Source organism: Callospermophilus lateralis, unplaced genomic scaffold (genome assembly GCF_048772815.1).
Source record: "Callospermophilus lateralis isolate mCalLat2 unplaced genomic scaffold, mCalLat2.hap1 Scaffold_6843, whole genome shotgun sequence".
NCBI lineage: Eukaryota > Metazoa > Chordata > Mammalia > Rodentia > Sciuridae > Callospermophilus > Callospermophilus lateralis.
The window spans coordinates 14374-30629 of NW_027515027.1; the positions used below are offsets into that span (position 1 = coordinate 14374).

The window sequence follows — 16256 nt, forward strand, 5'->3', positions numbered from 1 at the left end:
CCCCAGGCCGCCCCCGCACTCCGTCCACCCCTGCCTGCCTTTCTTCCCTCCTCCCCTGTCCCTCTGCTTGTCCTCCCTCTGTGTCCCTCCCTCACGGGAGCTCTGGGCCTCACTGGCCCTCGGGGCCTTGTGCATGCGGGCCCGCGCTGGCCAGGCCTACCCACGCCGGACCCCTCTCCTCTCCCTGCTCCCTGTTCCCTTGCTCGCTCCCTCTCTCTCTCCTGTCCCTGGGCCTGTTCTGCCGTGGGTGGACCTGGGGTCTGGCCTTGGGAGTCTGCTGTGCGACCCTGAGGCTGGGGTGCAGGGTGGACAGGGAGGACAAGGTCCCCCGGGGTTGGCCAGGCTCCCTCTGGGGGCTCTGAGCAGGGGGCCAGGGAGGCCGGGTCTGACGGGGCCTGAACGGGCCTGACGGGGTTGGGAGGGACGGTAGCCTCAGGCCAGCTGCAGCCTGGAATCCAGATCCCTCTGGATAGCGTGGGTCAGGCCTGGCTCCTGGAAGGTGCCTCCGGATCCAGCTCTGGGAGCCACTAACCCCTGTGCCCACAAGGGCATCCTGTGCCCTCAAGGGTGTGCCCTGGGCGAGTGGGGACACGGAGGAGGGGTCAGGCAGACATCACACCCAGGGGCTGGGACCCCCACCAAGGGCAGCAGCTGGGGAAAGGAGGGGTGCACAGATGTCCGCACCCTGTGTCCCACCCGAGACCCCCCCCTGCAGCCAGCCAGGGGACTCCCCCGTCCTGCTGTGGGCAGGTTTGAGCTGCAGAAATCGGTCCCTAGAAAGCCACTGTCCCCCAGGAGGGCCGTGGGGGGCTGGTGGAGGAGCTGTCCCCTCAGATGTTGGTTGTCCTTGATGGGTGTCCTCCCGGCGCCCAGGTAAGGCCAGAGCTTATCCAGAGCTGGATCTCACAGGCAGCTCTGGTATGCAGCAGGCGCTCAGTGCCTCCTGGAGGGAGGGAGGGAGGGAGGGAGGGAGCGACTTCCAGGGAAGGGCAGGGTGCTGCCCTGCGGGGACCCTGCTGGTGTGGATCCCGGAAGCCACTGCAGAGGGACGCGTGCAGGGACCTGGCCCCCCGCAGCAGGCGGTCCAGACAGTGCTCCCAGAAGTGAGGACAGTGGCCTGTGGCCAGGTTTCTCCACGTCTCTTTAATCCCTTGCAGGGGACCCACAGGGACGGGTGGTCCAGGAGCCCCGGGGACCTCCATGCGGCCTCTGCGTGGTTCTGGGGTCTCTTCCTGGCCTGGAGGCTGGGGTTGCCTGTGGACAGGGATGCAGGGCTCCAGAGGTCACTCCTGGGCCTCGGGCCTGCAGCCAGCTGCCAGCAGCTAGCATGGCGTGGGGCATGGGTGGCCCCTGGGGCAGAGCGGTGGCCACCTGTGGGTGTCTCCACAGAGGGCCCACGTCGGCCTCGGCCCTTCGTCTCTGATCTGCGTTCCTCACAGAATGGAGTGGCCTTTGCAGGGGACCTAGGCGGTCAGTCTGCTCCCCGGTGCCTGGAAGCTTGTGCAGGGTGGGGCCCTCCTGCCCCCAGTGCCACCCGCCTGAGGGCCAGCGGCTGGAGAAGAAGCCAGAGTCTTCGAAGCCAGGCGTCCATCATGCATTTGAAAGGTGTCGAGAGGGACGTGGTCAGCAGAGGACGGTCTTGCACAAGTCCACACGCACACTCCTGTAAACACGGGCGCGGTGTTTGTGTCCTTGTGCGTCTATGTCACCTGCGCCTCTAACGCCCCCGGGGGTTCTGATCCAGAATGGGCAGGTGCGCTCTCCCTGCCCACCGTGGGGGCTGGCAGGGGCCCTTCCTCCATCCCCGCAGCCGTCTGCAGAGGGACAGTGCGGCTGGCTCTTGGGAGACGCATCGGTTCCCGCAGGTGGCCGGGCTGGGAGCTACCCCCGGTGGGCGGCGTCAGCAGGCCTTGCTTTCAAAGTAGCCCCATCGTCCACTCAAGGCTCCCTCGGCACGCGGGAAAGGGCCGACCCGCGGCTGGAAGGGCAGAGAGTTCTGGGGCCGCTGTCCCCGCCTGCCACGCTCAGGGTCTCCCGGCTGCATCCTGAGGACACCAGGACCCAGCCGGCCCAGCCCCGAGGGTGTGCGCACAGCGCCTGTTCCCCAGGCCCGCGCTGGGACGGGCGCGGTGGCCCTGGGAGGGACCCTGCTGGGACGGGCACGGTGGCCCTGGGAGGGACCCTGGGAGGGACGCCAAGAGCTCCTTTCCGGCGCCAGGCCAGGTGGGCGCTCAATCCCGCGCCGCCAGCCCGGGAGCTGCGTGGCCAGGCCTCAGGGTCAGCACCTGGCGGAGACTGGCCACCGCCTGCGGGCAGGTCCGCGGGCAGAAGCTCTCCGTCGGGGCGGGCCTGGGAGGCGGGGCCAGTCAGGGCTCGGAGCAGGGCGCAAGGGAGGAAGGTGGCTTTATTCTCTCCATCCCGCAAGGCCCCGCCCACGTGCCCACGTGAGCTGACCACGGCGCGGGGACCCGTGGGGACCCGGGGCTCCCTCCACCTCGGGACCACGACGCCCACACAAAGGTCACTGCGGGGCCTCAGGGGCGCACGCGGATGCCCAGGACGGCGCCCGGGAAGTCCCCGGCGGGCGCCACCTGCATGTCCCCGAAGCCGTGCTGCTCCAGCAGGCGCCGGCCCTCGCCCAGCGTCCAGTCCCTGCCCGGCGTCTGCACCAGCAGGTCCAGCTTCTGCCTCAGGCCACGCCGGGCGGCCCCCGGGTCCTCGTCCAGAGCAACTTCCGCCAGCAAGAGGCCACCTCCTGTGGGGACAGGCGGGGGCTAGAGTCGTGGGCCACCTCGGGGGTCTACACGAGGGGCAGCGCCACGGAGGGCCCCGGGGTCAGCAGGACGGACTCCGGGCGGGGACACGGAGGGCGCAGGGCCGGGATGGGGGACAGGTGGGGCGAGGGCAGGAGACAGACGGGGGCAGCGGAGGGTACAGAACACAAGTAGGGACGGAGTGACCGGCAGATAGCGACAGGTGGACAGGGACCGCGACAGGGACAGCTGTACACAGGTGGGGGCGACAGGAGACGGGGACAGCTGTACACAGGTGGGGGCGACAGGAGACGGGGACAGCTGTACACAGGTGGGGGCGACAGGAGACAGGTAGAGAGGGACGGTGCGTCCTGAGGACGGCAGAGGGGCCCGGTGGGAGGACGGGTATGGACAGGTGACGGAAATGACAGGGACAGGGGTCCCTAACATAGGGAGACACGTGACGGCCACAGCGGGGAGAGGAGGAGAGGACCGGATGGACGCGGTGAGAGAGGGGAGGCCGCGGGCAGGGGACAGGGCAGCAGGCGGAGGGTCAGCAGCGCTGCTGGCGGGTGGGCGGGGCCTGGTGGGCGGGGCCTGGTCCTGCCGCTCAAGCCCTCGGGAACCTAGGGCAGCCTGGGCCGGAGCACGTGTCCCTCCGGGAGGGGAAACTGGACACGGGAGGTCAGTGGGCGGCCACCTGTGGACAGCACGAGGGAACGGGACGGGGCCTGGCCACAGCACAGGGTCCTGGCAGGAGCCGCGGGGAGAGTCAGGCGCAGGAGGGACAGGGGCGTCCTCGCCGCCGGGAGCGCCCAGGGTAGGAGGCCAGAGGTCGCTGGCCAGCGCTGGCCGCCCCTCCGAGACTGCAGGGGGCTCCCAGCCCTGGACCCCCCGGATCGCGGCTGTGCGCCTCCCAGAACGGCGGTCCCGGCTGCGCAGGAGAGGACTCCCGGCTCCAGGACCGGGGATGGCCAGGGCCAGCCGCGGCCACAGGGCCACTGTGCACCCAGGCAGACCCCGGGACGGGGCTGAGCCTTTGAAAGGCGAAGGTGTCATCCTGGGCTCGTGGTGACATTCCTCTGTCCCTGGGGTCACTAGTGTGTCCCCTGTCCTGTCCACGAAGGGCAGGTCTGGACCTCAGCGTCCAGCACTCCCCAGCCACTCCACAGCAGAGCACAGCAGTGTGGCTTTGGGGCACACAGACCTCAGAGCCTCGCCACCCATGTCACCACCGTCCTGCAGTCAGGCAGGGCTGGTGGCCGCCTGTCCCCTGTGAGCTGAACCCCGGGGTGGGATGACCCCTGCTCCAGTGGCAGACCCTCTGGGTGGGAAAGGGGACCCGCTCTCACCCGGCCGGCAGCACCCTGCGACCCTCCTCAGCAGCTGGTGGACCTTGTCGTCTGGCCAGTCGGGCAGCAGGCGGGGCAGGATGTACAGGTCAGCCGCGGGCAGGACGTCCCTGGACGGGTCACCTGGTGGCGAGGAAGGGAAGGCAGCTGGACCCCAGGGGGAGAAGGGCAGAAGGGTCGTCCAGGGTCCACTGGGGGCTCCAGCCCAGGCAGAGCCAAGGCAGGGCGGGGACACGGGGACGGGCGCTTGGCCAAGGGGACCGTTGTGGAGCCACACTGCCACAGTGGACAGGGTCAGGGGGCCCTCGTGCAATGGCCGTGTCCTCCCAAGAGACAGGAGGGGACACAGACCCAGAGGAGGAGCCCCGTGGAGACGGAGGCAGAGACTGCAGTGAGGGGCCACCAGCCCAGGGCCAGCTGGAGCCCAGGAGCTGGAGAGGCAGGAGGAGCCCCTGGAGCCCTGGAGGGGGCTCAGCCGGGGACCCTGTCCAGCCTCTGTCCCCCAGGGCTGGGGCCTGGACTCGTGCCTTAGTTTGTCTGTTTTAAGGACCTGGTTTGGGGGCTTGGGGCGGCCGCCCAGGGGACCCACGTACTGGGTGCTGGTCTCCACCTCTGGGCGCGGAAACCTCTCTGTTGTTTACTCCCAACTCTGCCTTGTCCAGGAGGGGACAGGGAACCGCCCACGGACGGGAGCCCAGGGCAGCAGGGGCAGGAACTGCGAGTCAGCGGGGGACGGCAGGCAGGAGGCAGAGGGCGGGGGACGGTCTGCAGGAGAGGTCTGTGGTCACTGGCTTTTCTCAATTACTGAAGTCGCAAGACCCACTGGGCCTGAGCCCTGGGCCCCGGCTGCCGCCTCTTGTGGACACAGCGGGAGGGAACTAACGCAGTGCCCAGGCCATCAGGAGACTTCTTCAGGTCCAGAGCAACATCCCCAGCACCACCGGGAAGTGCTTCTGGCAGTCTAACCCATGACCTTCCTTTCTTGGGGGTCCCAATGGACACCTGCAGAAGTCCATCTTGGTCCTTGTGCACCCCACTACTGCGTCCAACACCGCTCACCTTACTCCAAGGTCACAGACACCCGGGGACAGACAGGGCTCACACAGGCACAGACACGCGTGCTCGCCACACGGGGGGATGCCGCCTGGCCAAGGTCACCACATGGCAGACGGTGGGCACTCACCAGGCACCAAGCTGACGCGGACCGTCGGTCCGCCCTGGGGCTGGAAGCAGGACACCTGCTCCAGCTCGTCGGGGACGTCCAGCACCGTCACCTCCAGCCGCGGGCACTCCCGGGCCAGCTCCCAGGCCAGGGCGCCCCTGCAGCCTGCAGGGGACCAAACACACATGTGGGGACCCTGTCGGCCTTTAGGGGCCTGGGGAGCCTGCGCTCTCCACGGGTGAAACCTGACTGTGTTTGAGGGTCAGCGCTGAGGCCAGCAGTGCAGACTACACCTGGCGGAGGTCAGTGGGGCTGGCACTGATTCCTCATTGAATGCAGATGCAATGGCTGGTGCTGCCGCAGCCACTCTGGCCCCCCAGGAGGAGCTGGGTGCAGAGGATGGGGGAATGCAGGCGGGTGGCCAGGGAGGCCGCCCAGTTCCCTGAGCCCCTCAGGCTCCTTGGGACAGTATGTGCTCCTCCCCCCACTGCCCAGGGGCAAGGATGGGCTGGAGTGAAAAGGATTAACTAGAAAGAACCGGACCTGGTCAAGAGCTTTGCAGTCTCTGCCCCTCTGGACACCACCAGGAGGGGCCTCTGCAGCAGACCCGGCCACCCGAGGGACCTCCCCCTGGGCCCCAGCTGAGGTCCTCTGAGGCTCATGAACGGCGGCCTGCTCGGCCAGTCTTATCAGCGCCAGGTGTGGGCAGGAGGAAGGGACTGACTCACCTCCCAGGAGGCAGGCGGAGGAGAACCGCGACAGGTCGAAGGCCGAGGCCAGGCGGCGGGCGGTCAGCGTGGAGAGGGTGTGCGCGGCCTTCAGGGCCTGCAGCTGCGTCTCCCGGCAGGGGGGGCCCTAGGGCAGAACGGGGTCTGAGGGTCACTGTGGACCCCAGTTCCACAGCCAGCCGGGCACCCGTGTGGCCCAGGCAGGGAGCTTGGGGGCCAGGCTGGGGAGGCAGGGCAGGCCTCATCCCAGCTGCCCGGGAGGCTGAGGCAGGGAGACTCCAGCTGCAGGTCAGCCGGGACAGGTTGGGAGACCCGTCTCAGAAATAAAAAGGGCTGCCAGGTGCGGTGGCTCACACCTGCCATCCCGGCTGCCCGGGAGGCTGAGGCAGGAGGTCTGCAAGCTGGAGGCCAGCGGGGACAACTTGGGGAGGCCCTAAGCATTTAGCGAGACCCTGTCCCTAAATAAAAACCAACAAGGGCTGGGCTCGGGGCTCGGCGGCTGGGCATTCTCAAGGGAAAGAAATGGGGGGTGAGTTCAGGCGCCCGCGGACTCTCCCTCCAGGGGGAATTCGCGCGCTGCTGGGCGTCGGGGAGCCCTGGCCGCCCACTCTGTTCCAGCCAGGAGCACGGCCCAGCACGCAGGATCAGGAGCCCGGGCCAGGCGGCCTGCGGGGCCACAGCTGACCAGGCCTGTGCGTCCTTGGCGAGGCCCCTCGACCTCCCAAACCTGGCGGTCCCCTGTCCCTCAGGTGGGCAGAGCCCTCCGGGTGCCCACCGCCCCGCCCCTGGCCCTGGTGGGCGGAGTCTCTGCGCTCACCCCCTGGTCCCCTGGCTGCCCGTCCTGGTCCCCGGGAGCCCCTGGGTGCGGCCGCGGTCCCTCCCGCAGGGCGCGCTCCAGGTGGCTGAAGAGGTCCCAGGTGCGCTGGTCGCTGTGCAGGATGAGGCCGTGCAGGGAGCGCGCGCCGCCGGACACCAGGTGCCGCCCGGCCAGCTCCGTGTTGCTGTAACCTGCAGAGCGGGCGGCGGCGCTGCTGTCCAGGGTGACAGTACCCTGCCCAGCGAGCACCCGCCGCCTGCGTGGACCCTGGGGGCCGGCGCCACCACCCGACAGCCCGCTGCTCAGAGCGGCCCAGCAGGCAGGACAGTCCCCACCTAGCATCCGTCCACCCAGCTGTCTGTCATCTGTCTGTCCCTCCGCCGGTCACCCAGCCGGTCCACGATCTCCACTGTCCCTCCCACCCACGGACCCATCCGCCCACCCAGCTGCGGAACCAGGTAGAGCCATCCGTCTGCAGCGGGTCCGTCCCTCCTGGTCAGCCATGGCCCAGCCCCCACCTCCCGCCTCTTCTGCCAGGTGCGTCCGGCTGGTCCAGCTAAGGCCCCTCCGAGCCGTCCGGCCTCCCCTGCCAGCCCCGCCCGGCACCGGCCAGGGTCCCCCAGGCCCCCGGCGGTCAGTCACCTTGCTCCGTCTTCCGCAGCAAGCCCAGGGCCACGCAGACCTCCAGCAGCCTCCTGGTCCCGCACACGGAGGCGTCCAGGGCGCGGGCCACGTCCGCCGCCCCCCGGGGCGCGCCGTCGCTGAGCAGGTCGAACACCTGGAGCCTGCAGGCCGTGAACAGGGCCTGCGGGAAGGGCGCGCTCAGGGCTGGGGCTGCCCAGGGCCTTCCTCCCACGCCCCAGTGGAGTGGACGCTGCCGGGGGCGATCAGCTTCCGACCCCACTCGGTTCTCGCACGGAGATCCCGAGCGTCCGCGGGATGCGCTCCCTGCCGCGGCCCGACCCCAGGACCTTAGCACGTGATTAAAGACGCGTCTATAAGGAGCTGGCCGCTCGCTCACGGTACCTTGGACACTTTGAAGCCGTCTATCAGGTCCAGGAGGCCGGCCGGGAACGGGGGCTGGGCCTCCACCGCCCCGTTGCAACTGGCCTCGCTTGAGCCCCGGGCAGGCGGGTCCCCTTCCGCCTCCGACACGCCCCTCAGGCTGCCCGGGGAGCCGGGGCCAGCGCCGGGGTCCACCTGGCTCTGAACAGGCCCCGGGTCGCCCGCGTCCAGGTCACCGAGGGCCTCGAAGCTGTCTACGGGCGGGATGGAGTCGTGCTTGACCCTCCGCACGTCCTGGCCGCGGGGCGGGTAGTAGAGCTCGGCCAGCTGCTTGCAGAAGCGGTTCAGCGGGAAGCCCACCACGTTGAGGAAGTCCCCGCGGACGGACTCCACCAGCATGCCCCCCAGCGACTGGATGCCGTAGCCGCCCGCCTTGTCCCTGCGGGGAGGAGCGCGCATGCGCGGGGAGAGGGCGGTCAGACCCGAGCCCAGGGCCCTGCGACCCCCCATGGCCAGCTGGCGCTGCCGGTGAGACACAGGACCAGAGTGACCCAGGCCATCGCCACCCCGGATCGCTTCCCCATGTGGAATTAGCCTCTTGGTAAAAGTCCTTCCAGGGGCGCTGGGGCACACCTGCAATCCCTGCCAGGAGGGAGGCCCAGGCAGGAGGATGCCAGGGTGGAGGCCGGCCTCAGCACTCGGTGAGGCTCTGTCTCAGAATGAAACAGAAAAAGGGCCGGGAGGTGGCGCAGAGGCCAAGCACCCTGGGTTCGACCCTGGCACCCCAAAATTAGAAAAGTAAACGTCTGCTCCTGGGCATGGTGGGTGGTCGGGTTTAGGGGGCAGGAGGTGGCTCCGTCTGTCACTATGAGAAACCGTCTCCTCTGGGGGTGTCCCTCCCCGGGGCCGGACTCACATGGGCTCCCCGCTGTGGATGTACTCCCACAGCAGGTCCTCGGACAGCTCCGAGAAGGTCACCCTGGTCTCCTCGTAGAACTCTGAGACCTGTGTCTCCAGCAGGCGGTCTGCAGGGACGAGAGCCGGAGCTCAGGGCCTGGGTGTGCGGCTCAGGGCTGGCTGTGCCCGGGGCGGAGGCTCAGGGGGACGGAGGAGGAGCATCAGCGACCAGGCACGGAGCCAGCGGGGGGAGGCCACGGGGACAGGGCTGGGTCTCCTGGGGACCCTCAGACAGGAGCCGGGGGTGGCCCTGAGGGCCCGGGCTGTGGGCAGTAACCTGTGGGAAACTCGGGGGTCTGCGGGAGACCCCCCCCAGCTCTGCAGGCGACCAAGGGGCCTCGTGTGGGACAGGGTCTCTGCAGAGGTGGTCAGAGATGGGCTTCTCCTGGGTCAGGGGGCCCTCATGCAATGGCCGTGTCCTCCCAAGAGACAGGAGGGGACACAGACCCAGAGGAGGAGCCCCGTGGAGACGGAGGCAGAGACTGCAGTGAGGGGCCACCAGCCCAGGGCCAGCTGGAGCCCAGGAGCTGGAGAGGCAGGAGGAGCCCCCTGGAGCCCTGGAGAGGGCTGGACACGGCTGTGCAGAGGCGCCGACCCTCCACACAGGCCAGTCCTTCCCGGGCAGTGGGCACGGTCCTCCCTTCCCCACGTGCAGGGACACGCAGCCGCCCGCCCAGCGCCCAGGAGGCCGCAGCTGCCCCTTACCTGCGGTGGTGCAGTGGACGATGGCCACTCCCGTGAACACGCTGTGCTCTTTGCCGCTCAACCTGCGAGGCCCAGAGCCGCCGGGCACTTAGCGTCCATGGGGACAGCGTCGTATCCCCCGTCCCGCCCCTGCCAGGCTGCCCCACTGTCCAGTCACGGGGTCCCCGGGGAAGGCCTGATGCAATGGCATCTGAGGGGCGCCGTGTGGACGGGAGGGATCACCACCCCAGGAGGCCGCCAGCAGGGTCCCCAGCCCCGTCCACCCCGCAGGGGACTACTCTGCTGGACCTGCGGCCCAGGGGGCCTGGGGGGAACCGGCACCCACCTTGAGAGCATGTGGTAGGCGTCCTGCTTGTCCACGGGCTTCTCCAGAACCAGCCCGTCCACTGCCTGCAAGAAAGGGACCGGAGCCTTCCCCATGCCCGCTCCCCGGCCACCTGAGCGCTCACGGCCCCTTACTCTCGGCCCTGGGTGGAGGCCAGGCCTCCTGAAGGCCAGACGAGCTTCCTCCAGGGAGCCCCACCCAGCCCTGGGAGAGGTCCTGCTGGGTGCCCAGCGGCCCTTGAGCTGGCGACGTCCCTGCCCCGGCCACCTGGGCAGCTTGGGCCGCAGGCGGGTGCCACCGCGCCCGGCTCATTTCTTTTATTGACACGAAACTGACACACGAGGTTCACCCGTGCAGAGTGACAATTCAGGGCATTAGCACGGGCCGCACGCTGGGCGGCCACCACGTCCGTGTGTCCGTCCCCAACGAGGATGTGTTTGTTGGTCCCCTCAAAGGAGACCCCAGGCAGGCGTGGTGGCCCACACGTGGAACCCAGGGACGGGGAGGCCGAGGCAGGAGGACGGCAAGCTCAAGGCCAGCCTCGGAAGTGAGCAAGACCCTCTACCAACAGAGAGGGACCGGCCAACCCGGGGGACTCACCACGATAGTGTCCGCCCCGATGACCACGTCGGGCGTCCGGAGGTCCTTCTGCAGGCGAGCAGACGAGGTTCAGGTGGGCTCCCCCGGCCTCCCATGGCCTCCCCCCTCACTTGTGGGTGTCCCTGGCCCTCAGCTGACTTCTGGGGGGCGGTCCCCAGCATGACCCCCTGCAGGGCTGGTGCCACACCACGTCCTGAAGCCCCGCGCCTTCTGTACCGGGGTGCATGGGGCCAGCGCTGCGCTGCTCTGGGGCCCAGATGCCCTGGACCCTTTGGGAACTAGGACTTCAAGGTCCCCGGCCCCTCGGTATAATGGGAGGACGCGTTCGTTCGCAGAACCAGGAAGCAATCCAGGCCGAAAGCCCAAGACTCAGCGCGCAATTGGAGCCAGGCCTCAGCGCGCCGTATCACCAACCCCCAGGGCGACAGTGACGGCCACCTCCCTGTTGACAGCGCCACGCCAGCCTTAGCTGGGAGGGGCCCACGAGTCCTGGGCGCTGGAGCCCAGCACCCAGCACGGGGACCAATAGAGGAGCCGCTAACTGTGCCCGAGGGGAGCGCGCGCACGAGGGCGCAGCACCGCACAGGCAGCGCGAGGTGCGGTAACTCCACCTCCATCGGCAACGCGGAGCGCGTGCGCCGCATCACCCCGCGCAGGTGCCTCTAGTCCTTCTATAGGATCCTGCCGCCCGTGGCACGCACCCTACCCTAAGGACCCCGCCCCGCCAACCCTGCCAGTGCCAAGGGATTCCCACAGCGCCTTAGGCATCCCACTCCCCATCGGCTGCCTTAACCCTGCGCCCCCCATGCACAGGGCTGGATTCATCATGGTGGCGTGGTGGCCCTTAGAGTCACACTATCAGCAATACCCTTACCCTGACCCGTGCCTTAAGTTCCCTGCTGCGTTAATTATGATGCACGTTTCACTGTCACCCAGCAACAGAGACCCTACATTCACCCTGTACCCTAAACGTCCACACTGAGCCTGGGGCAAGCCCCCAGCAGCGGCTCGGGAGGCTGAGGCAGGAGGATCGCGAGTTCAAAGGCAGCCTCAGCAATTCAGAGAGGCCCCCAACTCACCCCCAGCCCTATTTTATGTTTCTTTGGCCGAGTGCCCCTGCATTAAGGGCCGCAGAGGAGCCAGCCGCACTCCTGCATCGGCCTGGTGCGGAGCTGCGTGCGCCGACTGCGCGCCCCACCGGCCCCGTCCGCGCGCCCCGAGGTCCCTCAGTGCCACACAGCGAGGGAGCAGGACGGCCCGCTTGCCTGGTGCAGTCGGTGCGCCACCTCCAGGGCCTTCTGCCTGGCCGTCTCGATGGCGTAGGCGTAGGGGCTGGGGAAGGAGGCTTTGCTGAGCGTCTCTTTGAACTTGGACGGCACCACCTCGAACCGCAGGCCCTGGAACACAAGAGGAGCGTCTGGGGCGGGAGGCCGCCCGCCGGGGGCAGGGGAGCGCGCACCAGGGCGCAGCAGCGCACAGGCACAGGCGGCGGGGCGGGAGGGCTGGGTCTGCCGAAAACGGACACCTTCCCGTGCTCTGTCCCTCTCCCCAGCTGCCCGACAGGTGGCTCAGCCGTCATTTGGGGCCACCAGCTGCTGGGGACCTCGGACCTGCTGGAAGAGGCTGGGCGAGGAGGACGCACTGCGGGAACTGTCATGGGTACTTGGTGGCTCCTGGTACCTACCACTCAGCCACGCTGATTCTGTGTCCTTTAGGACAGCACTACAGTAACTAGCATGTGACACTATCCTACCTACGTGCCACCCGGTCATTCTCTACCCTGAGTGACACAGTACAGTCAATGGGACACACTTTGCATTACAGTTCCTAGCAATGGGCACACTCCATCAGTTCTGTGTCCAAAATGATCATGTGGGCGTGGCCTAGCGCACCTGTCACTCCAGCCACAGGGGAGGCCGAAGCAGGAGGCTGGCACGTTCCAGGCCAGCCTCAGCGTCTTACTAAGACTCTGTCTCAAAAGTATCTTTAAGAATGTCTGGGGCCGCGCAGGTGCGAGCCTGTCATCCCAGTGGCTCAGGTGGCTCAGGAGGCTGAGGCAGGAGGATCATGAGTTCAAAGCCAGCCTCAGCAACTTAGAGAGGCCCTAAGCCACTTAATGAGACTCTGTCTCTAAATAAAAAAAAATAAAATAAAAAGGGCTGGGGATGTGGCTCAGTGGTAGAGCTCTTGTGCAGCATGTCGGGGCCCCGGGTTCAATTCCCAGCCCATATTATTTATCATAGTGACTACATAGTGGCCCGTAATTACAGATGAGCGACGTTGATTCTGCATTCTGAACGATACTATTATATTGAAGTGCAATACGAGGTTACATTATAACACACAGTAACAGCTCAACTTGGCCGATTCTATATCTTTAATGATTATACAATTACAATGGTAATCCCATAGCAAGAGATCGGTAATTCTAGGGATACGATCATTCTATATCCTAAAGGAACGTGAAATAATTCTACATTCTATATATTAATAGCCACAACATACTGCACTGTAACCTATAGGCACAGATTAAACTGCACTGAATCTACTTCCTAAAAGGTGGTGTCGTAGTACCTATAAAACTAATCACATAGCAGCCCATATATCAAGTGTATGGTTCCGTATTCTGAATTATAGTCTTGCCTTATTTTATTTTGTGGTACCAGGGTTGAATCCAGGGGTGCTTAACCACTGAGACACATCCCCATCCTCTCTTTTAAAAAAAAAAAAAACCAAAAATTTAAAAGTGGTTGACAGCCCTTTATTTTATTTATTTATTTATATGTGGGGCAGAGACTCGAACCCAGTGCCTCACACGGGCCAGGCAAGCGCTCTGCCATTGAGCCACAACCCCAGCCCTCCGGCCCCTGGTATTGTTCATTTCGAGACAGGGTCTTGCTAAATTCTTCAGGGCCTCGCCTAGCTGCTCTTGAAACTGGCCTCCAAGTTGTGATCCTCCAGCCTCAGCCTCCCTCCCGAGCTGCTGGGACGGCCGGCGTGGGTCACCACGTCCGGCATAATGACCCCGTTAGTCGTAACCATACATCGCCTTATAACACAGAGTCAGGGAAACGCTGCCTGATCTCTCTCCTCAGGGCACAGGGCAGTATTGATTGGGGCCCTGGGGTCGCAGCTCCGGGGAGCCAGGTGGCTTCTGGCATACCCAAAGGTCAACGAACTCACGGTGTCCCACCATGAGATCGGGCAAAAGGGGTGGCCACTCACGGTGGCTCTTGCATGCGAGGGATCTATGAGGGAGCCCCTGGGGACCCGGCGATAGCGGCTCCATCTAGCGGGGACAGGGTGTGGACCTTAACAGGAGGGGGGCAAATCCCGTGGCCCTCCCCACCTTCTGCCCTGTCCCTCCCACCCATTTCTCCTGGACCTGCCCTAACCCTCCATCCCCAGATCCCCCTCCTATGCTCCACAAAAGATCCTTTTCCTCTTCCCTGTGGTCACTAAAGCCCTGCCCAGGGTCACTAGGGTCGCCCCTAAGCCTTCCAGTCACCCCAGTCACTAGGATCACCTCCCCAGGGGACTGGCCTCCCCCACCAGGACCTCCCCAGCCTCTGGCCCCTCAGCAGGACCAGAGCCCCCGGGCTCTAGGACACCTGCTCCCTATTACTGGGGCCTGTGGTCACCAGGGCCGCGTCACTAGGATGTGCCCCACCTGGTCACTTGATGGGGATCCCCATCAGTTAGGGAAAACCCCACCTCCGTCACTAGGACCCCCACCCGGTCACTATGGGTCCCCAATAGTGACCTGTCACTAGAATCCCCCCATTTCTGGTCACTAGATCACCCCCACCTAGTCACTGGGACCCTCCCTCTGGTCACGAGGGTCCCCTGGTCACTACGTCACCCCCACGTAGTCACTGGGACCCTCACCTCTGGTCACTGAGGTCCCCTGGTCACTAGGTCACCCCCACAGTCACTAGGACCCTCACCTCTGGTCACTAGGGTCCCCTGGTCACTAGGTCACCCCCACGTAGTCACTGGGACCCTCACCTCTGGTCACTGAGGTCCCCTGGTCACTAGGTCACCCCCACAGTCACTAGGACCCTCACCTCTGGTCACTAGGGTCCCCTGGTCACTAGGTCACCCCCACGCAGTCACTGGGACCCTCCCCTCTGGTCACTAGGGTCCCCAGGTCACTAGATCACCCCCACCCAGTCACTGGGACCCTCCCCTCTGGTCACTAGGGTCCCCTGGTCACTAGGTCACCCCCACAGTCACTGGGACCCTCCCTCTGGTCACTAGGGTCCCCTGGTCATTAGGTCACCCCCACGCAGTCACTGGGACCCTCCCCTCTGGTCACTAGGGTCCCCTGGTCACTAGGTCACCCCCACTCAGTCATGGGACCCTCCCTCTGGTCACTAGGATCCCCTGGTCACTAGGGCCGGTGTCAGGAGGCCCTCCGACCCGGTCACTAGCCCCTGTCCTGCGTCGCTGGGCGGGCGGTGGCACTGCGCGGGGTCCCCAGGAGCCCGGGGTCAGCGGCCCTGCCCTGCGCCCTGCCCTGCGCCCTGCCGGCCCTCACCGCGTTGCTGAGGATCTCCTGGCGGCGCGGGGAGGCGCTGGCCAGCACCACGCGCTTGTGCAGCAGCTTCCCGATCACCGGGCACAGCACCATGGCTCCGCCGGACCCGGGACCGCGGCCCCGACCCGCCGGTCCGGAGCCACCGCCGCAGAGGAAGCGGCCGCCGGAGCCCCGCCCCGCCCCGGCGAAGCCACGCCCCCTCCAGCCACGCCCCCGGCTAGAGCGCCTGACTTCCGCCTCCGCCAGGGACGAAGCCACACCCCTTGACGGCACGCGCCCTCTAAGCCACGCCCATGGCCCGCCTACTTCAGACAGGAAGCCGGGTTCCTACTATGCCCAGTCCTCCGCCACCGCGCGCCCTGGCCCCGACCCTATCAGAGACGTAGCCGCGCTCCTCACGCCACGCCCCCGGCAATAGCGCGCAAGGGCCCTACGTCCGCCGCAGAAGCCACACCCCCTTGGCGGCAAGCGCGCTTACGCCACGCCTAGGCCACGCCCCTGCCAGAGAGGAAGCCACGTCCCTACTACGCGTAGTCCTTGGCAACTGCGCGCCCTGGCCCCGCCTCCGTCAGAGACGAAGACGCGCCCCTCCACGCCACGCCCCCGGCAGGAGCGCGCCAGGATCCTAGGTCCGCCTCAGAAACCACACCCCGCTTGGCGGCCAGTGCCGTCTCTACGCCACGCCTAGACTACGCCCTTGTCAGAGGAAGGCACGTCAGGACTCCGCCTCCTCCCTATCAACAGAGTGGCCTGGCCCCGCCCCTGTCAGAGGCGAAGCCACGCCCCTGCTACTCCTCGCCCCCCCCCCCGCAAACCCGCGCTCTGGCCCCGCCCCTGCTAGACCAGAAGCCGCGCCCCGCCTACTTATCGCCCTTGACAACGGACCACCCAGGTCCCGCCCCTGTCAGGGACGAGGCCACGCCCCTGCTACTCCTCGCCCCGGCAACCGAGCGCTCTGGCCCCGTCCCTGCTAGACCAGAAGCCGCGCCCCGCCTACTCGTCGCCCTTGACAACAGACCACCCAGGCCCCGCCCCTGACAGAGACGAAGCCACGCCCCGCCACGCCTCGCCGCTGCAGCCTCCGGCCGGGTTCCCGGCACAGCGAAGCCCCGCCCCGGCCGCGCGCGCAGCTGGCCGGGCCCTGGGCTCCGGAAGCTAGGCGCCCGCTGGGGACAGTGCACGGGGCATGGACCCCGGGGCCACGCAGGCGCGGTGGGGGCAGGAGCCTAGGGGACCTTTGGGGGCGCTGTGCGGGCGTAGGGTCGGGGATCCTGTAGGGACGGTGTGGAGGCGGGGTCCCGCCAACACCCTG

General features: G+C 66.8%; 1 protein-coding gene across 3 annotated transcripts; it reads right to left on the reverse strand.

The window, feature by feature from the left end:
• Window positions 1–1143: 1143 nt before the first annotated feature.
• Window positions 1144–15119, reverse strand: Asmtl (acetylserotonin O-methyltransferase like). Of its 3 annotated transcripts, XM_077108421.1 has the most exons (14): window positions 14945–15119; window positions 11670–11801; window positions 10405–10452; window positions 9805–9869; window positions 9480–9541; window positions 8734–8842; window positions 7839–8256; window positions 7455–7617; window positions 6813–7003; window positions 5996–6122; window positions 5289–5432; window positions 4106–4228; window positions 2592–2755; window positions 1144–1663 (listed from the first exon to the last, which is right to left on the reverse strand). In XM_077108421.1, the coding sequence occupies exons 1-14, from the start codon at window positions 15035–15037 to the stop codon at window positions 1472–1474; spliced, it is 2031 nt and encodes a 676-aa protein (XP_076964536.1). In that variant the 5' UTR covers window positions 15038–15119; the 3' UTR covers window positions 1144–1471. The 3 variants fall into 3 exon arrangements, with proteins under 3 accessions (XP_076964536.1, XP_076964537.1, XP_076964538.1); XM_077108422.1 differs by lacking the exon at window positions 1144–1663 and having other exon boundaries at window positions 2387–2755; XM_077108423.1 differs by lacking the exons at window positions 1144–1663; window positions 2592–2755 and adding an exon at window positions 4699–4870 and having other exon boundaries at window positions 4144–4228.
• Window positions 15120–16256: the final 1137 nt, after the last annotated feature.

Bases quoted from the DNA above. Each gene is read 5' to 3' on its own strand.
- Asmtl (XM_077108421.1), bottom strand. From the start codon at position 15,037: ATGGTGCTGTGCCCGGTGATCGGGAAGCTGCTGCACAAGCGCGTGGTG. The intron at 11,802-14,944 runs GTGAGGGCCGGC...CTTGTGTTCCAG, and splicing joins AGGAGATCCTCAGCAACGCG to GGCCTGCGGTTCGAGGTGGT. The intron at 9,870-10,404 runs GTGAGTCCCCCG...CCTTTCTTGCAG, and splicing joins TCGGGGCGGACACTATCGTG to GCAGTGGACGGGCTGGTTCT.